Here is a 24,203-nt window from a genome sequence, read left to right on the forward strand (position 1 = left end):
TTACGCTGTTTGTTTGAAGATAGAATTCTGTTGTAGTAGGTAGGAGTTGTAACTGTTACAGCAAGTTTTACATTGTCCTCTATTTGCCTGTTTGGGATGAGAGAAAAAAAAAGATTTATAAAGGGAAAAGGCCAGAGTTGGGACCAAAATACAAACCAGGTCCAGTTGAAAAGGGAGTTCAAAATGTAGTTTTCATGATTTTCTTTTTGTTTGTTTTTGGTTGTTTGGGTTTCTTTGTTGAATTCCTTCAGGGAAGTCTGAATCACCGCTCCTGATTGCATGACAGTCAAACAGCGACAAAATCACAGTAAATCAATTAATTATTTGAAGCACTTATTTTTTGTGCTGTCACTTCTCTGTTGTTCCAGCGACTAACAATGTCAAACCTCCTATCAGTTGACGCACATAAAATTTGAACATCTCGGACCATCGGTGTGTAGGGGGGAAATTTGTCAATGTCAAAAATTTTAATTAATACTGGGATCTTTTTGAACAATAAAATTGTGGGGGATTGGGGCACAGGCACAGGGAGAATCAATTTTTATTGGATATAGATGAAGGGACAGATTCGTGATCTCTTAAACCACGGGTGCCCATTACGTCGATCGTGATCAACCAGTAGATCGCGGACTGGTCCCAAGTCAATCGCGAGGGATGTAGGGGAAGAAAAAAAAGAAAAACAACCATTTGTGTGTCTTTGTGCACGTTAGTAATATTTTTTGTGTTAATGTACACTGTACCCTAATCATCATATCAGTCTCATTTTCACAAAAAATATAAAGTAAAATAAAATAAAATAAAGCACGTATATCTTTAACCTACGGTGGCGCGTGACCTGCATCACCGGAAGTTATTAGCGCTCAGCAGTCTGCAATTGCAGCTTGTGATCAGAGCTGTTGCGCTATATCTTTTATGTTATCATTAATCTCATTCAGAGTTTGTTTCGTGGACAATTCACCGAGGGCACGGGCAAAGAATAGGAATCTAGAGGGCCGAGGGAAGCACTTTAAAACGGTACGCGTGAGCTACGTTAGTTAACAGGCTGCAAAAGTGAGTCCTCCGTGTCAGGCCGTTGCTCATCATGGTGTGCGTGTCTATGTGCGTGCACGTGCGCAGTAACGGGTCGATCGCGGGAGCTTGTTTGATTGAAAAGTCGATCTTTGGTCCAAAAAGTTTGGGCATCGCTGTCTTAAACCTTAGGAGACATTTTTTTTTTCATTGGCCTCTACTTTCAGTCACGCCTCATCGGTCTTGACAAGAGGAGTTCAGTGTAGATAAATAAAGTGAAGTTAGTCGCCACCCAACTTGACATCTTATGGCCTTGTCAGAGGGCTGTGATCAACTTTTGTCATCGTTAACACCATCTTATAACAGTTGGTCAATTTTTCAGTATAAGGTTTTCTCTGATTAGTGTAGTATCTATTCACATCTTCGCTAAAGAGACTGAAGAGCGTTAAGCCGAGCCGAAGGGGTGGCTGGAGGACATGGAGCTGATTGATCCTGACAGCTTTGTGAGGCTTTGTGACGACTGAGCAAACTGAGGGACATAATTATATTTGCTTAAGGACATTCTGTGAAAGCAGGTCATTATATGTTTACTCGTACTCTTAGTATGTCAAGTGAATATCGGTGCATGTGACGATGTGAATAGCCATTATTGGCCGCATAGTGGATTGGATTTAAGAGTCATACGTGTATCTACTTAAAAGTAAAACGCCTCGGGACATGGGAAATCAAGCACGGACACACACACGCGTTCACACACGCACACAAACATTTATAGTGTGGAATGTGCATTGATCGTTGTGAAGGTGGGTGCTTCATAAAGTACAGAGCAAGGGGAAAAAAAAACTTGAGATGATAACAAACAAAGTGGAGATAATGAACAAGTGCCAGGATACTTTCATTTATTTTTTTTATTAGCTGTTTTTTTTTTTTTTTTTTGATAAAGGGACAAAATGGGTGTGTGAACAGGATTATGCAGACATCTGTCAGAAAACACAGACAGCGGTTTTCTTAATACAACTGAACAGGTACTCCATATACAGAAATGAATAAAGAGCTTGATTTGTCAAATGACCATTGGCCACAAATACAAAATAAATGATATACTCTGACAAAAACAAAAATATATAAAATAAAATTAAATCAAAACAAGGATCCATCCCATGTCTCTCTTTTGAACAGAGCATATAGGCGATAATAAATAGCAACTCCCATTGTAAAAGATAAAGTTCAAGTTCAAGTTACAACAAACAGCTCTCAGAACAGGAATAGAAAAGGCTGATAACAAAATATTCCGCATTGCCGTTGACAAAAATTCTTAACTTAAGCAGGCTTCTCCACGTCTCCCAGGTTAATTTTAAATATGCTTGGCATATGAACGTGTACCCAATCTAAATGGAAAGCACCATTTTGTATTTGGCAATGAAAAAAAAACAAAAACAAAACGAAATCTGCAAAACGTTGAATTCTTTTTAATATTTATTTGGACACTTTTTTTTTTTTTGTACTGCATACGATGTTTTTTTTTTTTCTCTCTACTTGTTGGAATGTTGTCAGGTAGGGAAAGAGAGACAGAAGCACACAACAGAACAGGCCAATGTCAGCTTGTATTACTGCATACAAGAGTGGCAGCAGGATGGAAGGAGGGTCAGAACCAAAAAAAAAAAACAAAGAAGATATGTACAACGACCTCTGTGGACAGGGAAAAGAGCAGTGGCCATCATATGACCCACAATGCTGCCCAATGCCACATACTTTAGCCGATTTTGTTTTTGTTTTATTGTTTTTTTTTTGTATTAGGTTTTTCCTTTTATCTCTTTAAACATACAAATAATTTGCACTATATTATCCTGCCAAATTAAAAAAATATACCGTGGCAGCTTGGGATTTTTTTTTCCACTACCAAAAAAGGTATGGTACCTTTAGAGAGAACAAGCAACAATTAAAAATACGAGCCTCAATATAAATACTATAGTGCCTACTCTAAGTGAACATTGAATTCAAATACAGTTCTAGAAATACAGAAAAATCAAACATTGATGTGTTGAAGCATAGGAATTGACATGTATGTGCATTTTCCTATATTTTTAAGTTCTTTATATATTCATATATAATCTTATTCATTTCCCCAATGCAAATTGTATTTCAACCTGAAGAGCTGTGAAGAGCCAAGGCAAAATAAAATACAAAACCATCACAGGGTTTTTTTTTTGTTTGTTTGTTTTTTGTTTGTTTTCTTTTCTATTTCATTATTTCATATATACTGTGATCGGAGTCTTGAACATTGCCAAGACGCTGAGGAAAAGAGAAACGACAACAAACTTAACAGTTTCCCCTAAAAGACAGTGAAATATTAGTTCCAAAAAATGTTTATTTCCATACCTAGAATTAAAGGAACATTTATACAAAAATGGGAACAGCAACATTTGAGTGTTTATTGTCTAGCCGACAAAGTCAGAGATTATCCAAGACAGAGGTGGCAAAAATGAAACAATGCAGCTCTTCGCAAAAGTCAACATTGAGGACTTAACAGTTGCCAGTGAGCCCAGAGTCTTTTTTTGAAACGATCTCTGAGTGCTGTACATTCAATGTACAGACCTTGTTGAAAGACTGATTCTTTTTGTTCGCCCAGTAGATACATGGACATGTTGTCCAAAGTGAAATGGCAAAGGGGGTGAAGATCGGCGATTATTAAATTACTGCCAACAGAAAATTTGACTGCTTTTACCAGTGACCAGTTTACCTTTTTCCCCCTTCGGCGTAAACTTTTCAACTTAGAATTTGAAACAGTGCACTTCACGACTGTAAACTGACAATGTAGCATCGAGACTCAAGTCGGACCGCTACTGCAAATGCGAGAGAGAGATGATGGTACTTAGGTTGAATGACAAGTGCTTGACTCGAAAGAGCTTAAAAAAACGATCTCTCCTCATGGCGTTCAAAGTAACTATGCGTGCTGATTAAAATGATCACATTTCACTCTTTTTAAGAGCCGGTCTGTACTGATGGATTTTCATTTTGCAGTTCATTTTGCTGGACTCGTTGTTACAGACCCTGTTTTGAAGAATTGAAACAACGCCTCTAATCTCCATCACGCGTACTAAATTTGTTGTACCTTTCTCTCTGTCTCGCTTCGAGATAGTTTCAGTGCTCTCCTGTCTCTTTTGTAGGTCGCCTATGACTGAACGTGTCGTTCAACACACCACGAATGAAAGCAGCGTTGCAGGTTTGTGCTAACTCAGACAAATATTACGGGTATCCTTCAAATTCAGGATTGTACATTACAGATTCCCATTTCGGACTCTTGAAAAGAACTCCTTATCAGAAACAGAACAACACCTATTCCGATATCCGCAACACTGGTCGTGACCACGCTCCTTATGAAATCCACGTACTGAAGCTAAGCCCATTGAACAAGTACCCGATAGCTAAATGGTCATTAACTAGAAAGTGAATCTTTGATTATGAGGTGTCACAGTCCACTGGGGCAGGCAGGTGCTTGATGCAAGGACCTTTTCTCTGTGGTTTCGACAGCTTAGTGTGACCCCCAAATAAATGTATTCCAGATAAGATTATGGCCAATGTAGTCTTAAAATATCAAAGGCACTCTTTCTTACTTTACCAAATGATAGTACAATTTGAAGTCTTTGCACACCCTTGTGTTCTTGTAATTTGAAAACCATTGCTATTTATTTACTCATCGAACTTATGAAGTGTTTTTTTTTTCTTTTTAAACCCTGTGTGAACATGGCATCTTTTAGAAAGATCCGGATAAGTGCATTTCCAGGGGTTCCAGAAGTGGGTCATTTTCCATGTAACAACACAAAACTGTACATGATATGTGTTACAGGGTATATGCAGCATGAGTATACTGTATCTTTCTTGTCTTTTCTCTTTTTGAAGAATTAAAAAGAAAAAAACATAACAAGAGAAAAACAGCAACACATTTACTAAACAAGTAGCCAACCAGGGACAAATTCTTTTCTTTTTTTTTTTCCATTTCTTTTGTTTTTTTTTTTAATCATTTTGTTTTGTTTTTGATTAACAAAAACATACCATGCATGCTGACAAATTCTTAGAAATGAAAACGGAAAACTCCCAAAATAAAATAGTACACAACATGTAATTTATTGCACAAGAAAAAGGCTCGAAGTTTTGCCTCAATGCAAGAGTATTGCCCCGATACAGATCATGCATTCAATGGGTAATGAACACGGGGTGTGCTGGTGCAGAGCACATGGTCTTAACTTTCCACCAGCCTGGTGACAGTGGAGTTTTGGGGCTGGGGCAAAAACTGCAAGAGTCTTGGAATAAACAGGGAGCTAATGGCAGACAGCTGCAAGGGAAAAGGTCCCATAGTTCGGCCTTCTACTCTGACTTTATTTCGGTACTCAAAGGACGGTCACTGTGCCATTTTTTCATGTGTTTCTCCAAGGTGCTATAGACACTGAAGGGCATCTGACAGATTTCACACTTGTACACGTCCTTGCCCACCTGACCATGGGTCTTCATGTGGCGAGTAAGTTTGGAGCTCTGGGCACAGGCGTAATTGCACAGCTCACACTTGTATGGCCTTTCCCCCGTATGGCTGCGCCGGTGCACAGTCAGATTGCTGCAGTTCTTGAATACCTTGCCGCAGTACTCACAAGTGTCACTCCTTCGGCCGTCCTTGGAGCTGGGCCGCCCAGGGCCCCCGAGATGCGGTGTGCTGCCCCCGCTTCCCGTACCACTGCGACCTGACATCCCGCCATCGAGTTCCCCCGGAGGAGTGGAGAATCGCAGACTCCCGTTCTCTGAGGAATGCTCGGATGAAGAGGCGAAGGGCGATTGTCTGGAGTCCCCAAAGTTCAGAAAAGGATCCTTGAGCTGTCGAGAAGCCGCGTAGCCAGCGAGCCACTGCGAATAGACGTTTTCCGTGTTCGGGATTGTGGGTGTGGGCAGATCAAATTCTTTTTCCAGCTTGATGCGCTTGGAAAAAGGACTGAGTGGACTTGGGCTACCCAAGAGCAGTTTTTTAGAAAGGCAGGCAGAGGCAGATTCGTTAGGGGATGCTCCGCGTCCGTTGACAGTTGAGAGCGAGCCCTCCTCGCCGCGATTTGTTTCCTGCACTGAGTTAGAATCGCACATCTCCCGGTTTTGTGGATGTCCTCTGTTCAGGTGGTGGTGGAGGTGGTTCTCCTGGGCAATTGCGTTCCTTTTGTGTGCATTGAGGGCTTCGCTGAAATGCTGCATGCTGGCGGCAAGGCCCATTCCCTGCATTACCTCGGGGAGAGAGCGTGGAATGGAGCCCTCATCAGTCATCCCTCCCAGTCGGGTTCCGATACCTCCATTGTTTTCATGCTGACGTGTGGCCTCAAGATTCAAGCCAAAGTGGTAACTGTTGTTTCGTCGAGCAGCCCTCTCCCCATTCTGTGCTTCCTCCTCCTCTGCTTCTTCTTCCTCTTCCTCCTCCTCCTCCTCCTCTTCCTCCTCTTCTTCCTCTTCCTCCTCTTCCTCCTCTCCATTTTCACGCAGCATTCTGTTGTTTTCACATTTCAGCTTGGCCACCACCGATTTAAGGGCATTGCTGGCACTGCCCATGTGTTCACTTGTGCCCGGTTCTGGAGAGGAGGCAGTGGAAAGTCCATCTTCTGACTTGCCTGTGTTTGGTGAGGAGGATTTGTGCATGTGAGTTTTCATATGGCGCTTCAATTTACTGGCCTGTGTGCAAGCATGGTCACACAAATGACACTTGTACGGCTTTTCTCCTGTGTGGCTGCGCCGGTGCACGATTAGATTGCTCTGAAACTTGAACGCTTTGCCACAAAACTCGCAACACTTGGATTTCATCGGCGTGTTGGACGAGGGTGTTGCCCCTGCGGAGGGGAGAGGAGTGGGAGGCGTGGTCTGAGAGCCCACGGGGGACTGCATGGAGCCTGGCAGAGGCGGTGGGGTGGCAAGATATGGAGTTTTGTTGCCACCTCCACCTCCCGTGCCTATGCTTCCCACACTTGTCTGGAATGGCTGGAGTAAGCGCTGCATGGGGCCGGGCCGACTGGGGGATAGAGGGGGAGTGGACCCTGAGGTGTTACCCGCGAGCTCCCGTAGCCGCCGTGAGAAGTCCATTGTTGGAGGTGGCTCCATGGGAAGAGGAGGATTGAGGCGCAGCACCCTGTCAAAGGCACTCGGGTGGTGGGCTGCCAGCGCCAGTTCCTCTGGGCTCAGGTGGTGGGGGTCCAGGTGGTTCCTTGGAGGGGGACTGAAGATAGGCGGTGTGGGAGGAAAACGCTGATGATGGAGCCCACCAGGAACCCCAAGTGTACTCCCTGCTCCCACACTGTCCCTTCCCCCTGAGCCTGAGCCTGGGATTCGGAGGAGATTGAAAGGGCTTGCATCGGGAGGCAGATGGAGGCCGTGAAGGGGAGGATGAGAAGGGCAATCTGCGCCCCCACCCATGGAGGAAGGCCCACCCATTCGTGGGGTGAGAGGACTGCCATGTTCACTTTCTAGGTAGATGCGGAAACCATGGGAGTTCTGGGCGTGCTGCAGCAGGAACCAGGCACTGCCATATGACTGCTTGCAAGTAGTGCACGTGTAGGTTGTTGGTTCTTCTTTGCCTGCAATGACATAGAAATAGAAATAGCTTAGGGGACAGGTTAAGAGTCATAGGTTCAATAAAAATATGTTTACATACGCATGGACCCCGTAGCAAAAACCTCAGTTCTGGTCATCATTCACTATCAAAGCTATGAATGTACAGAGACTATGATTATTGTGTCCAGAATAATAGGCATGAATGACGAAGACTTGGATGAACCCATCACTTTTTGGAACCTTAGGCCTAAATGTTACAGCTATTCAGAGCAGTTGGCACATGGTGTTGCAGACTTTGCGACTACAACAGTACCTCTTATTGAGGTCATGCCCCACATGAGTTACATGTGAGAATAGGGTGTGCATGTTTTTTTCAGTGTGTGTTGTTCTTCTCAGACTTTTCTGGAACAAAATGTTTCCCTTTGGACTAACTGTTAGTCCTCTCATGTCAGCAGCAGAATAAAGAAAGCGCTATACTGACAGGCCACCTCTTTCGGCTTCCCATTGAGCCACCAAAACAGAGTGCTACTCACAAACACTGACAACAATTACACAAACATTTGCACCAGAAAAAAAACAAAGTAACATTATTCATGAAATTAATCAAATGCTCAGGACTGTGCATGATGCCACCCAAATGAAATATTTCAGATCACAAACAATAATTTCACTATATAGTGAATTGGTATGGAACACAGTTGTGTTCGGTTTTCAGATTGACGCAAGTACGAATATTGCACACTACAGCTAAACGTTTTTCCTCTATATCAGGGGTCACCAACACCAGGAAGCCCTCGAGGACTACTTGAGTAGCCCGGAGGCCTATTCCAAAAATAGCTCACCAGTGATGAGACACTGTGACTCTCCAGGAACATTGTAGAAGCGATCATGTGAACACTGGCAGATATTTATCATCAAGTGTGGCCAATTGATATTTATCTGTTTCATAATTATTGTGAGAAAACGCTAACGTGATCGGTGTCTTCTCAGAAATGAATATCATTAATCATTAGTTACAACATATGAAGGTAGTTTGAGCAAATTTATTTCAAAAGTGCATCCTATCAAACTCGTAGCCCTTCGCATTCATCAGTGGTCAAAGAGGAGCCTTTAGTTTCAACAAGGTCGGTGACCCCTGCTCTATATTCTCCATTGTATTTTCCCACGCAGTGATCTTTGTGCACATGTTTATACTGTATGTGAATAGATTCAAATATTGTACAACAATTTATGCATTTCAGTACAGAACACATAAGAATATAAATGTGGCAAAGCCAATTCTAGTCCAATTCCTGCACTCAAAATCATTTTAATTGTTCTTCATGTAATATTCAGTTTTCTCGAGAGTGAATTGTGGGTTTTCGTTCACTGTCAACTGTAATTATGGAAATTTACTGCATACTGTACATTTTCAAATTGGACTGAATTATTGAATGAAATCACGTTTTTCACAATGATGCAGTGTAATGTATAGTGATGTGCCTGAATTGCACTTTACTTACTCACATGCAAAGAAACTACGTAATCCATTCAGATGGATGGTTGACTGCAATGTACTGTCCAGCAGTAGAAATTTGTTTGACAAAGATTTAAAAAAAAAAAAAAAAAAAGCCCAGGCACTGCCATTTGTATGGTCTAATTATAATGTCATGTGACTGACCAGCAATCTACAAAGGTGAATTCTTCTGAGTCAACCAGAAGTCAAAATTTGGATCTCAATTGTGAAATGTACTGCAAATTATTCCTAAATACTATACAATCTCATATTACATTTTATGTCTGTGGCTTCCAACCTTTATTGAGTCAAGGCACTTATTTTACATATGGAAAAAAATACTTGGTGCAAAAAGTATTGCGACATAAATAATGGTGATCTTTTTTGATTTTTGTTTTTAATTTACTCTGTTATTTGAACAAAAACCTATTATTCTGAATGGCAACAAATGCATGCAGCTGGTACCTTCTGCCATCTAGTGGAAAAACCTTCAGTAGTTCTGCCTGTCACTATATGTTGCTGGAATAGATAGATGAACCAAGATTTGGAACAAATAATAATTAAGTGAAATTGGTTTGGCACACCTGAAGATCTCTTACAAAAAACGACTACCGGCATACCCTGGCTCAATGGTTGGGAATGAGTGCTTTTTGTCACATTCAGTTACTGATACTTGGCACACTTTGTAAGAAACTGCTTAGACAACCTGGTAATGACGGGCTACTCGACATTAACATTCTGCCAGTAAGCTTATTTTACAGACACAAAGACTACAAATGCAACTGCAAAGTCGACATGTATGGATGACCATAGCATACAATGATGAGGAGAAATTGTAGAATAAAATGTCCAATTTTGTATCCAAAGAATCATATTCGTTCATTTTGTTTGAGCGGAGTGCATCTCCTTTTCCTTCTCTCTCCTTTCTAACACGCAGTTGTCCCACGTGACCAGAACAGGAGCTGCTAAATTATGGATCATTAAAATTGGCACAAATTACCACTAATGTGGCCACCTGCATCAAATTTAACCTCTGAATATCATTTGCATTATCAAGACTAGGGATGCTTAATTTTATTCAATCATTCATTTTTCCTCTTGATAAACTGGTCAGTTCATTCATTCATTTCGACTGTTCTATTTTTGTGATGCGGGAATTGGATAATGTGTCGGTATGACTCCTGCGGGTTAGATTTGGTGCGATTTTCAGCCACGTAAGTGTTACTGCCCCTTCCCACAAAATTAAAAACAATCTGGCCCCACACCATTAAACAAACAGATTTTCTGCATTTAAAATGCTATATTTGCCCTAAACCATTAAACCCATAACATCCATTAATAATAACAAAAAAGAAAAGTAAATTAAGCATCAGAGCCATATATTTTTTTTTGACTGATTACAGGGCAATACAGGGCATACAAAATTCAGAGTGTGTGTGCAGTGCCGCAGATGCGTGAGAACACAGCAATGCTCAAAAAATATATATTTCCAATATGTTAACAAAATATACAAAAAAAAAAACATTAATTCAACAAAGACTTTGGTACTCTCTCGCCAGTATGTTCCTTATACAATGCTAAGACTTGTCCATGCACTGAGTGAAACTGTGAGGTTAATGGATTTTAGAGTAGGCGACTGCTCCACGCTGTCTCTCTGTAATCTACTCCCATCAACCACTTCATTAGGGAAACTCTGTGCCACTCTGAGGTAGAAAAAAAATAAGCGAGAAAGTGGAATGGGGAGAGAAAGATGAAGGCAAGGGTATCGAGGTGAGGAAAGGTGAAGTAATCCTTTCATTTAAAATGAAAACAGAGACGGCAAACATGCTGTAACAAGTTAGCTGGAGTACATCGGGGTATATTAGTGGCGTAAGAGGAAGGGGAGGGAAGATGTGGATGGGGATGATAGTGTGGGATTCTTTACACGAAGCTAAATGTCAAAGCTCCTGGTGAGACTCTGAGGAACAGACACTCTCAGTTTCAGAAATGTCCTAACACTCAATACCAGCCATGCTACAGTGACCGGCTCAGGCATTACATTCTATTAAACCAAGGGCATTGCCTGGACACTTGAGTGGGGCTGCATGGGAGAGGGAGGAACAGGGAGAGATTAACGTAGCTTCGCTTGCGTTACCCCCTCCTGTGTCTGTCTGTGTGTGCTTGAGGTTGTGTGTGCACGTGTGTGTCTCTCTGTGAGCGCGAGAGAAAGACTTGAGCAGAAACAATTTTGAACGCTTCAAAACGAGAATACACGTTCAGAAAATGGAGGGCTAATAACAAAAGTGATACTGTATCTGCTGATTCGTACAATTTTTCAGTGATTTTACGTTCTACCACGAAATTGATGTATTCAGAATACATTCTTCCACCTTTATCCCTTTGAAAGTTGCAGTGAAATGCGGGAATCAAAATTTCTGTATTCACAAGGTGATCAAGCTAAAGCAGTTCAGCAAAATCAATGACTTTCCATACAGTGACGTGCAGTCAGGGGAGGCAGGTGAGGCTGTGCCTCCCCTGTCATCATGAGACGAAAAAGAAACGAAGTATAAGTATTCATATTTGTCCTCTCAACTATGATTTTGGTGTGGTTCTTCATGTATTTTGACCATTTTTAAAGTAGAAATCGCAGAAAATTCTCTATTTCCTGCTTAAATAAACAGAGTCTCCTTCAGAGACAAGAGGTAAGGCATGGACAGCCAATATGACATAAATCAACAGGGAAAATGCTTGCCTTGAGGCAGCCAGTACCTCTGCCTCAAGTAAGGTGGCGATAGTGAGCAGCCTGATAGCCTACCACCAGCCGGGTCACGGCGAACTCTAACCCGTGCGCAAAAAGTAAACAAGAAGTGTGCTGTGCGACTCCGCAAGCTGTCATTTCTCACCCTAAAAATGCAGGATTTAATTTCCAAACTAAGACATTTTACAAAGCTGGATTCAAACAAAGCAGGACATCATAAATACTGGGAGACAGACACCAGGTTTGCTTCAAACAACGGGAATCGGGAAAAGACGTTAAACGACTCGTTCTTTTTAAACGCCATGGTATACACGTAAAGACTGGCTTTGTGGCTGTGCTATAAAAAAAACGTATTTTCTGCATTCCCTGCCTTTCATTCTCAACGAGTGTGACTGTGTGGACCCATACGGGATTTTGTTACTTGAAAAACTTGCCAAGAAGCCTTGACAAACATAAACGATCAGTGCCTCCGCAACACCAACCCTCACTGCACATCACTTTTTCCGTATGAGTCCACATCAACTGCAAACTACACCCACAATAATTAACATATTTTTATTCCATTAATACCTGAATGACAGTTCCAGTCCCCATTGATCACTTGATTGTTATTTGTGTACTTCAAAATGCCAAAATAATTATTTATAATAATAAATAAATGAAGAAAACCAGTCTTTCATACTTTCAGATTATCTTTGGAATGTCGCACAGACTGTCTGTTCTCCGAACCGACTGATCTTCATCCAGTCATTCCGTCCTATGAATTAGCTGGATTGTCATCACTAAATCTTATCCAAACACCGTTCAGACAAATACTGATGACAAGTCTTGGTCACCACTCAAGCTAGAGTCTTCCAACATTTTTTGACTGCCATGAATTTGGTCAATTTCTAGAAATGAGTCTGCTCTCCATTTGCCAGATCTTTTCACACAAGCTTTTCAATATGTGTCTTTATTTTTGCACCTCATTTCCACTTTTGGTTCCATCCAAAGTCCCTGCTCCTCCTCTCCTTCAATCCATCAGGGCTCTTTGCAGTTGTCCTTGGCTGAGTCCACTTCTCGTTGAGGCGGTCGTACCGACGTCATGGAACATCGCTAAAATGGGATTTAGAACGTACACTGGGAGTGAGGGCAAAGTGTCTCGTTGATCATTTGGGATTTAGATTCGAGCCTGAGTGTTTTTGATGCGTATACGACGATCAGCAGTTACGCTTGCCTACCTCATTTTTGACCCAAAATACACTTTAGGACATCAAACTTACTGATGGTAATGAAGTCAAGTACTTGTATTCAACTCGCGATCAATAATTCCCATTCAGGAGCTACTTAACTTTATTACTGCAGTGATATGAAGAGTGAAAAACGATTATTCGCGTTTCTGTATTCCTCTTTAAAAAAATGAGTGTTGGTTCAACTTAAAAATGCCTGGTGGTCAAATTTAAAACCAGTTCTGTGAACAATTAGTGAGGAAAACGTGTAGGCACGTTTCTGCGGCTTTCTGTTAAATGATTGCATCTGCTCATCAAAATGGCAGATACTTTTCACAGTTCAAGATGAATTGCAGGAATAATTTATCGACCCAACATATTTGTCCTTTGTCGCTAAGTCAAGAGCAAAACAATTGCAAAGAAAACAGAGGCAGTTGTTGTCCTCACCGCGCAGTCAAACGACTGCAAATGCTCAGAGGCACAGCATTGTAGCATGGAAATTAGCCCACTAGCCAATTTACGGTTCCAACAACCCCCCCCCCAACACACACACACACACACACACACACACACACACACACACACACACACACACACACACACACACACACACACTGCATTTCGAGGTAGAGCTTAGAATGTACATATATCGGGAATGATGCGCTCAAAGAAACGAAACTAGCTTAATGGAATATTAGTAAGTAGAAAGAGCTGGTCACCGTGTTCATGAGTTGGCGAGTTCTGACAAAGGAACAGATTTTTTTTTTTTTTCCCAATTCGCTGGCTTTGAATTAATTGAAGTTTTCTCAGAATGATCAAATTGCATGTCAGCAGTTTAGAAAAGCATTCATAGATATCATACTTTCCAAATAGTCGCCTGCGGCCATGAAAGTCACGGACGCTTATTTCAATGCGAAACAGTACGAATGCATTTCGATTACACAAAACAACGAGAGCTTCTTTGCTTCCGAAATGCGTGCGCGTGGGTGGGCACGTGAACAAGTGTGTCCGTATGATCCTGTTAAATAGCCACACGCACTCTTTCGCCTTATGAACAAAAAAATATCAATATCGTCTGTCCGTTTGTATGTGTTGGTGGAATATATCAATACCTTCTGTCTCTGTGTTTAGAACCCCTGCCGGGCTACAGACTGTGGTATCCGCAACTCTCTCACTTGTAATCGAGTGTGTGTGTGTGTGTGTGTGTGTGTGTGTGTGTGTGTGTGTGTGTGTGTGTGTGTGTGTGTGTGTGGTGTCACTGTGAGCCATTATAGCTGCAAAGTTTTTTTTTTATCTTGATGTCACACACATACAAACTATCTATGTCACGTACATACACCCTCCCCGCCAGCACACACACACACACACACACACACACACACACACACACACACACACACACACACACACACACACCTAATGCATCTCGTAAAGGCCGTTCTAATGACAAAGCCTGCACCTTTAATCTGTGTTTTTACACGTAATTAAATTGAGGTGACCTTTGTAGGAGCATCCAAGTGCACTGTGGCACTATGCTTGCCTGGTGTGTACAAGTGAATGCGCGTGGAAGGCCGGCACCCCTGATCGCAGTGACAGCCTCCACTTAACCCGAAACCACCATGGTGAAATTACAGACCAGCCAAATTACAGCACTTATGTGAATGAGAGAGAGAGAGAGAGAGAGAGAGAGTGTGGGGGGGATTGAAAGACAGAAGGTGGTCCTCAATGTGTCTGTGCTTTTGTTGGAAGCCTCTCAACGTGGTTACACATGAATCAGTCTTGAGTGTACGGCACGCACGCACGCACAAAACTTTGCCTGCACGTGTCGCCCAATCCCAGCATGCAAACTCTTTCTTTCAACACTTGATCTCTTGCCGTTTCATCAGATTTAATTCGATCGGTCCGATTTGGTTTGGATGTTACTGGGGCTGAATAATTTAGGCTTTTGATTGATTGCACACAGCTAACTCTGTTTGACATGCAGGACTTTTACTTGGAAAACGAACAGAAGGTAGACGTTTAGTCACGGCTCCACGACTGCATATTGAAATGATAAATACACATCGACGTACAACTTTTGTAGATGGGATTCTTATTTTTAAAAGCACATTTCATTTTTTTCTGAAAGTTCAGTACTCAAAATACACTTGCTCATACAGGAGCGCAGTGAGAAATTCATTACTTGCCGTAAGTGAGAGAAAGGCTTGGTGGTCACAAAATGACACACATGCGCAGGCTAGTATTGAGCGATCCGCAGAGACCTGCAACAGCTGCCAAGCACGACAATTCAGTCATCAGCGTGAACTTGTGTGTCTATCGGTGTATGCATGCTAGTGTGTGTGTGCGCGCGCGTGCGTGCTCGGTGCGTGCTGCAGTGACCGCAGTAGGAGATCACTCTGAGCCGAGCAAACACCTCAGCTGGACGGAGGGCCACACACAAACACGCACAGCACTTTGCTTCCTCTCCTCATCTAATCCCTCCTCCACCGACTTGGCTTCATCCCTCCATCTGTCCGTCAACACCGCATACAGGTGGCTGTTTTCTCACTCTCTGTAGTCATATACTAAATTCAGTTGTCCGTGCCCTTGTTCTGCCTCACCCCTGCCCCTCATTAATCCATGACTCAACTTCTCATTCCTTATCTTTCTGGAAAAAAAAAAAAAATCACGAAGAAGCACGAAAAAGTCCTCATTTTATACGTTGTTAGCCACCCACGTATGTTTATTGTAATCTCAGGATGGATAGCAATAAACCTGTCAAAGCTCTATATACACAAATATATCTACAAAGGTTTTGTGATAAAAGGGGATTCGATTTAGAATTGACATTGGCGGAAGACTTTGTTTGAAGAAGACTTTCTAAACCGTTTCGGTGTCTCTCGGGAATTGTGACCATTCATCCGGAACAACATTTGTAAGATCGGAGGTCAATGATGTTGCTTAATGGAGCCTGCCTCACAATCTCTGTGAAATTAAATGCTCGATGAGGTTGACGCCAGGGCTCGTGCTTTGGACAAAGAAGTGTGCAAACGGTCTTTGGTAGAAGGAAGATTTAAAAATCCTGCACTGAGTGAATACATTTGTCTCAATACTTAAGTCCATCCTGTATTTCGATTGTGTGAAAACACAACATCGATCCCCATCCCTCTTTTTCCATCTATAGGCACAGCCATTTAACTTCCGGTCGTCCCGCCACTCTCCCAGGTGGGAAGCACTCAGTACCATTCTCTTTAATTGTATTCATTTGAGGCCAATCGATGGGGGACGTATTTAATCCAAATTTATGACTGCAAGCCATCAGCAATCAAAAGCCTTTGCCTTTCCAAGTCAGCTCTGGCTTGTGGTGACAGAGTGAATGAGAAGAGAGGGGGAGGAAGGAGAGCAAAGATGTGCCATCCTGCTTTTAACACAAACAGCCTCCCACAGTCTCACTGTCGACCTTGGAGAGATAGCGTTTAGGCTGCAGCAAAAGCACTCCAAATCAGGATAGCCTCCCGCCCCAACGTCCCACGACTTTTCAGATGAGGCCTCAACTTCAAGTGGGTTCTGTGTTGAATTTTGGGAGCTTTTTTTCCCAGCATTCTTCTTTTTTTTTTCGAGAAATCACCTTACAAATGGGCTTAAAGTTGGACTGGCAATGATTCCGAGCGCTCATTTGAAACGATTGATTACTTTCATGTTGATGATATCGAGTGATTTTAGCGGGAAAGAAACAACTTCCTGATCGTTATGATTGAATTTGGCTTCTATTATGAATGGTCATGGTGATCCTGGTCGTCAGATAGCTGTAATGTTTTTGTTTAGGTGGCATTTGGTTCCCTGATGTGCCCTTTTTGTCGCCACCTGTTCTCGTCATCCGTGTCCCTCGTGTTTAACCAATCAGCTCCCTCATCACTTTGTGTCTTGTCCAGGTGATTCTCGTTGTCTCGTCACTTTGCTTGTATTTAGTTCCCTGGGTTCTGTCAGTCTTGGTTGGATCATTGTGAGTGTCTGTGTTCTCCTGTCTTGTTTTGTTACTCTCTTTGTTTAGTTTTTTTTTTTTTTTTTTTTTTTGCTATGTTGGTTTCTTGTGATTTTCAGGACTTTGTTTGACTACTTCTAATGTTTTTCCAGTCTACTTGTTTGTATTTTTGTTAAATATATCTTGGTCAGTCCACCCTGCTCCTCCCTGCCTCCCTGCGTTTTTCGGGGTCCTCCAATTACCACCATTATGCAAATCTTGACAATAGCGTTTCCAATAGTCAGTAAGTCAATACGCCCGGATGCATCGTGCCCAAAATGAAGCAATGTTTCTTGTCCACTGTGTGAAGGCGGCATTGAAGCCCGTGTCTGACTTCACCCTTCAAAAGCAAGCAAAGCTCCACTGCATTCCTGAATATGGTATAGAGGGCATTTAAATGCTTGAATATAGCCAGCATTACCTTACAGTTTAGATTTAAGTCATATAAAAAGATTTTACAGGTTGTGACAAGTCTCCCTGAAATCAGATCCCCCTATTTGCACTTTTGTGGGTTTTCTTTTTCTTTTTTTTTTTTTTTTTGTGGCGAGTTTCTATTTTCATGTGTAGTATGTTGATGAAAAATGACAAATGTGATTGGATTTTGTTGCTTCAATTCACATGTTGGAATTCAAAAGCATTGTGTATTGTGCCTATTTGTTTTTGATTATGTAATGTATTATATTAAGATATTCTTTGCAATCACAGTCACACATCTGCTATTTAATGCCTCTGTTGGTTCAGAGTGCACATTCATCACTGTCGTATTGTATTTATTACTGTGATTTAAAAGTAAATGAAACTTAATGAAAATCTGTATCAATACACAACTGTAGGACATCATTGTTGTGACACCGAGTTTTCGGAAGCAAGTCTATGTTCCTTAGCAGACACAGACTTCAATATCAAGCGCTGTCGCCTCCCCTCCAGCACTCCTTCTCAACCTTGTCTAGTTAATAAACACTGTAGGCTTCATTCATTAGAGCTGCAGTCGCTACACCCTGAGAGCCCAATCGATCCCCCAGACGTTATATATAGAACGAGAAAAAAAACTGAGAGCAGGCAAGGCAGGTAAAAGCAAACAAGACGGGCAGAATATATGACTGTGTTAATATGAAATGAACAGCAGTTTACCTGCCTCTTAAAGTGCCTACTCGTGTGTGTGTGTGTGTGTGTGTGTGTGTGTGTGTGTGTGTGTATGTGTGTGTGTGTGTGTGTGTGTGGGTGAGAAAGAGAGGACTCAGACAGCTCCCGAAAAGCCCAGAACTCGTTGCCAAAAGAAATCTTTTGTCCTCCAACAGAAACAGGGTGTGCAACATTAGAACCACAGCCAAGATGATGGCGACAGGTTTTTGTGAAATTGCTGGACAGATGTATTTGACAGACCTCAAGTGATAATCATGCGGAACTTCTCAAAGGTCCTTATTTATAGTTCAGTCTTAATTTTATCAGATAGGTGACATCAAACACGTCTAACAGTTAGGAAGTCCTGTGCGTGTGCGTGTGCGTGTGTGCGTTGTGTGTGTGTGTGTGCGTGTGTGTGTGTGTGTGTGTGTGTGTGTGTGTGTGTGTGTGTGTGTGTGTGTGTGTGTGTGTGTGTGAGAGAGAAACAGCCTGCAACTACTGCTTTAAAAAAATATATGACATCCTTATCTCGGATGAGGAGAAACTGATCATTGTCACAAAACCAAAGGCAACATTTGTTCCATGTGTGGCATCGAAGAACTGAAAGCACATGGGCCTTTGTGTTATGTAATATTTTTTTCAAATATAATTTCAGGAGCTCAGTCTTCATTTTCCCAGTTTTACAGTGCATGTGGTTTCTTCGAGGAGGTTGTTAGTTCTTCGTGTCAGATAAATATGAAGCGTAAAATGAAATAATCACTTATGCATTCTTACATTTGTGAATGTTTGCTTTACTTTGATGTGTATCAAAAAAAAAATGCAGAGAATGAATGCATGGGAATAATTTCTTCGAGTGTAGAATTCCTGCCTGGCATCAATCAGTCTCCATGCATCACGCGGCACTCTTTATCACAACAAATTCCTAAGTTATTTTTAACACACATTTCCTAGTAAAAAGTCTGATGCAAAAAGAAATGAACCTTTCTTTCTGTTTGTGGTGATGGAAGAAAAAGGCTTTAGTGCACTTGTAGCGGGTTGATGTCGAGCATATGCTATGGGCAGCGTTTGGGAGTGACAAAAGACTGGTGACGGATGTGAAAGGCTCTTCTGTTTGCGTGTGAAGCCGCATTCAGATCTGCCGAAACACACACACACACACGCACACACGCACACACACATGCATATGCACTGGTACATGCACGCACACACGCACACACAAACACACACACACACACACACACACACACACACACACACACACACACTGAACTATGACCGGCTGAATAAATAATAAGTGAGAACAGCAACAGGAAGAAAAATAGAGAACTCACGTTTACAATTGCGACATCTTTTTAACAGCTGCGCGCATATCTTCATTAGTGATTTTGGAAAGTGGTGTGGGGGCCTGGCATTCCCATCAGGGCCCAGTATGGCTTAAGTGCTGCACCACATACTCCTAAACCCCAACGAACCCCACCCTCATGGGCACTGCCTGTATTCCCCCTCTCCCCACCCCTCAATCCCACCTAAGACGACCTTACAGCGCATCTGTCAGCTGGTTTCCAAAACGAGCCCCCCCTCTCCCACACACACACACACACACACACACACACACACACACACACACATGTGCATACAAACTCATGGTCCACTAATGACCAAACCCAAACAGCTCCCAAACAACTCTGAAAAGCTATTAGGAGAGGGCTTTTTGACGAGGAAGTGATTTTTTTTTTTTTTATACGCCATTAAAAGCCATGGGTAAAATGTGTGTTCGCGTAAATACAGCCACAGGTCAGAAGTAGCGCCAAACAGAGATAATTGAGAAACCAGACTTCCCCCCTGAGATAAAGGTAGTCTGGCTGTAGCACATGTAGAATGCATTTTAAAGGAATGTCCTTTCTTTTGCTGTGAGTTACATCTTTGAAATGTTTTCCTTTTTTTTCGGTGGCATGTAAGTCAAAACTTTGAATAACCCCAAATGAATACCGTCGACTGTGAATTTTGTATCCTGTTCTAAACGTAGAAGATGTTTTACTGGTCAATTGTGACTGTCAGAAAAAGTGTGCTCAAAGCTACCAAGTTCCCTCTGATGTGCAAAAGCTTGCGGTACTTCAAAATAGCCATTAATGACAATAATAAGAATCATTTCTAAAATGTAGAAAACAATAGAAACCACATCACCTCCATATATCCCACTTCTTGTGTCATTTTTATCTCAAATAGTCTCATTCGACAAGTAAAAAAATCGGATCAACCCAAATTTGACTGGAGTGTGCTCAGGATAACTATATTTGTTTATATTTGTGACATTTTCTTTTCACGCATTTTTTCAGCTTTTCAGATCGCCTGATGGCGAAACTCTTCTGTCACATTTCAACTATTTTGTTGAATGCCGCAATGTGAAAATATGCAATCACCACCGTTAAAACACAGGAACACTGCGCTGAATGAGCTGTATGCGCGGAATTTAAAATCCTGGGTCTTAAATGCACCGTGAGCGCACAAGAGGGGCTCCTGACGGGGAGAAAATAGCTCTGGTTTCAGGGCAAACAGAATCCATTCCTTGCAAGTCAAGAGACACTGAGATTCGTGTCAGGTCAGGTTCAGGCATGATTCATAGCCGAATACGCACTGAGGCAATATTTTCTTAGAAAGAGATGAAGGGTTACTCTACCTGCTTATTACCACTTTTTTTTGTTGTTTTTACATTCTCCTCCCTCTTTACCTGCCTTTGCCTTTTTCCCAATCTGTTTTAAGGCAGGTAGTGAATGAAAGACAAAATCTAAACCCATTCATCAACACGTGAACTCACACACTCACAGCACACCTGGTTTGCTGTTCCGCATCATAAAGAGCAAGTCAATCAGCACTGTATCATGTCTGTTAAAACGGAAAATGGAAACGCAAAGTCAGAAAAAGGAAACAGATACCGGAGAGGCCACGCATACACTTTCTCCCAATGTTTGACTCTTAAAAAAAAGACAATCTTTCCAACTACCATATTTTCCGGACTGTAAGTCGCAGTTTTTTTCATGCGTGATTTATACTCCGGAGTGACATATAAGTTACATTATTAACACGTTATTTCATTTCATGTTATTTTCACATTAAATCGCAAGAGGGCGCTCTAGGCCTGTGTTGAAAAATCAGCGATGAGTCTGACGTAAGCGACGTAGAAGAGGAAGCGCCGCCTCTTTTACCTCCGGAGTTGGCGGAGCTGTTTAAAAGTGACACGTAGGATGAAGATTTCATTGGATTTAATGATTTGGAGTGACACCGATCGTTTGGTAAACTTGTTAGCATGTTCTTTATGCTGTAGTGATCTGAATAACTCTTAATATGTGACGTAAACATACCAGACACGTCTCAGTTTGTTGTTTATGCGTCATGTAACGTTAGCATGTTGTACATTCATTCACACTCTTGTAATCTTATTTTATTTTTATTTTAAATTGCCTTTCAAGATGACATGTCCGTTCTTGGTGTTGGATTTAATCAAATAAATTTCCCCCCAAAAATGTGACTTATACTCCAGTGTCACTTATGTTATTTTTTTCTTCTTTATGATACATTTTATGGCTGGTGCGATTTATACTCTGGAGTGATCTATAATCCGGAAAATACGGTACTGTTAGAGAATCTTGAGGAAAAATAAAATCCCAATTTCTGATGAGGTCACTCAGATAATTAGAAGAGCATATTTAGAGGCTGCCATGACAGGAGGCGTACAAAACAAGTGTCAATGTGCTCATAGATAAGGTGGCAACACAAGTGAATTTCCCTCGAGCAGGTTTGTCGGATAACCGAGAAAAATGTAAAATGGTAGTGTACTGAGAGTGAAAAATGAATGCAAAAGCCAAATTTCTAAGAATGTATCAAAGAAAGGGATGCACAATGCACTATTCAGCAATAGACAGTGCACTATTCATTTCAAATAAACAATGTTAAATGACTAAGTATCTGATCCCATATCAGCGCCATTTGTTTTAGGCCCGAGAGGTTGTTGGATAACTTTCTGATGAAGCGATAAAAGCGCAGACACTATTGCATTCATGTGTATCCATTTATGGATCTGCTTTGGCTTTCAGTTGAGCCTTTATTCTCTCCCCGTTTGTGGGATATCACTCTGTGCCATCCCCAAAAGCCTCTGAGTCACATCATTAAAAGCACACGCATGCATGTCTCTCCAAAGTCATCATCCCAGTCATTCGGAATGATCTACAAAGAACATTATTGGAATGGATTTCGAAGGGAGAAAAAATAAAAGTCCCTGTAAAATAGCTGACAAAGCCGTTTGGGACGGAAAGCTCTCAAATGTCTTCTGAATGTCTCTGGAATGTATGTCGCAGTGTGTCAGATGCACAGATTAATTCCCACACAGCACAGTTCTCCTTACAGGGCAGCAACTACTGGACCCCATAAAAACCAGCAGCTTTTCTGTTTAAAACAGTTCTACAGTCACGATATTTCTTCCTCCCCTGACCTACTACTTGTAAACTACACAAGCCCATTTCTCTCAGTCCGTCGATGTCCCTTGCCTTCTTTCTTTCTTTCCTTTTTTTTTTTTCTCGTATTCTCTGCAAGTGAGCTCTCTAAATCAAGTCGGAACATAGCATGGCTGCTTTTCTGTGTATGAGTGCATGTGTGTGAGCGTGTGAGCCTGTCCCTGTGTCTATGGTCTATATATCCATTACCGAATTACACGTCCCAATTGTACCCTTACCATCCAACCGCGCTTTGCCTTTACATCTACCTATGTAGATGTACGCATACATTGTGCGCATACAAATGTGAGGGTGCTTAATATGGAGTTTGGCGCGATCCGTCAAGGTCCGACGGCTTGAAAGAGTCCTGCCGGCTTAACTCGTGTGGTGTGAAGCAGAAATGTTTTGCACATGTGACTTTCTGATTATACAGTAACAGTGTGTGTACTACATTACTTCATTAATTTCCACGATAATACACCAATTCATGATTAATCGTCAGCCATTCAAGTAATCCTACTTTGGCAAACGTGGTGAGCAGAGTTATCCATTTATAAAGTTGAAGGTTTTCTTAGACATTTAATCGGAATTAAGTGGCCATCTGTGTGTGTGCTGACTCCAGGGTAAAAAGATCTTTTACAAATCTCACAAGAAACATAAAATAATAAAGAATAATTCCGACTACATTGTCGACACGTGTGCATTTACACTTTTTTTTTTTTTTGTCTACAGGACTACTAGACGACGCAATCAAATGAATCCATACAGAATATCCATGTAACCTAGCTTATAACATGATATGCGTCATGCACGAGAGTATATTCGAATATGTTGAGAACTAACCGCTGAGGAATAGCGTACGGTAGACTCCTCATGCAAGACTGATATGTCACGTTTCAATGTTCCAAACCTCAAAGACTAACACAAAGTTTTGCTTTGGTCATCATTTATCAAATGCCAGTAAAAAAAGCGTGCCAATAACCTTTTTTTTTTTCTTTTCATACAGTCACCAGTATTAGAGACGTGAGTCACAGTTCATTTTTCCGTTACTGTAATTCAATACAAATGTACTTTTCAGAAAAAGCAGACAAGTGATCTGATTTATTGCCACTATGTTGGACGACAGTACGAACGCGCACAGAAACAGAACTTTTGTTGTGAACAGCATTTATGGCGACGACCCCCCTTCCCCTACCTCCCCCTTGTTTTCCAGAAACCGCGTGAGAAGGGGTATAAGTGTGAGGGTGGCAAATTATGCCATATTTAGTCCAGACTGGCAAAGCTAGGGACTTCCTGTTGCTTTTCACACATGCACTAGTTTTTACCATCTGCCCTCATCTTCCTCACCAAGTGTCTTCTCTGTCACTGCTTCCTTCGGCATGGCTCAAACCTACTCTGATATAAACCTCCCATTACCTCCTCTCTGCCTTTTCTCGCCATTAAACTTGCCTCAACTTCCCAACCCGACAGTAGCACGCCTCACACGTCTTGCCAAAACCCCCGGCGGCCATCACAGCTCTGCGCTTGCCGTTTGCGCCTTGAAATGGCTACCATTTAACTCCTTATCACATTTTAA

The 24,203-nt window shown here is 41.8% G+C and overlaps 1 protein-coding gene across 2 annotated transcripts in view; it reads right to left on the reverse strand.

Moving 5' to 3' along the window:
- Positions 1-1,926: 1,926 nt before the first annotated feature.
- The window catches only part of bcl11aa (BCL11 transcription factor A a), a 44,355-nt gene continuing 22,078 nt past the window's right edge, over positions 1,927-24,203 (reverse strand). For both annotated transcript variants that reach the window (XM_019882165.1, XM_019882164.1), the window contains exon 3: positions 1,927-7,601. In XM_019882165.1, the coding sequence (XP_019737724.1) occupies positions 5,374-7,601 (2,228 nt within the window). In that variant the 3' untranslated portion in view covers positions 1,927-5,373. The remainder of the gene's footprint in view (positions 7,602-24,203) is intronic.

This window comes from Hippocampus comes, unplaced genomic scaffold (assembly GCF_001891065.2).
Source record: "Hippocampus comes isolate QL1 unplaced genomic scaffold, H_comes_QL1_v1.1 scaffold36, whole genome shotgun sequence".
NCBI classification, from domain to species: domain Eukaryota; kingdom Metazoa; phylum Chordata; class Actinopteri; order Syngnathiformes; family Syngnathidae; genus Hippocampus; species Hippocampus comes.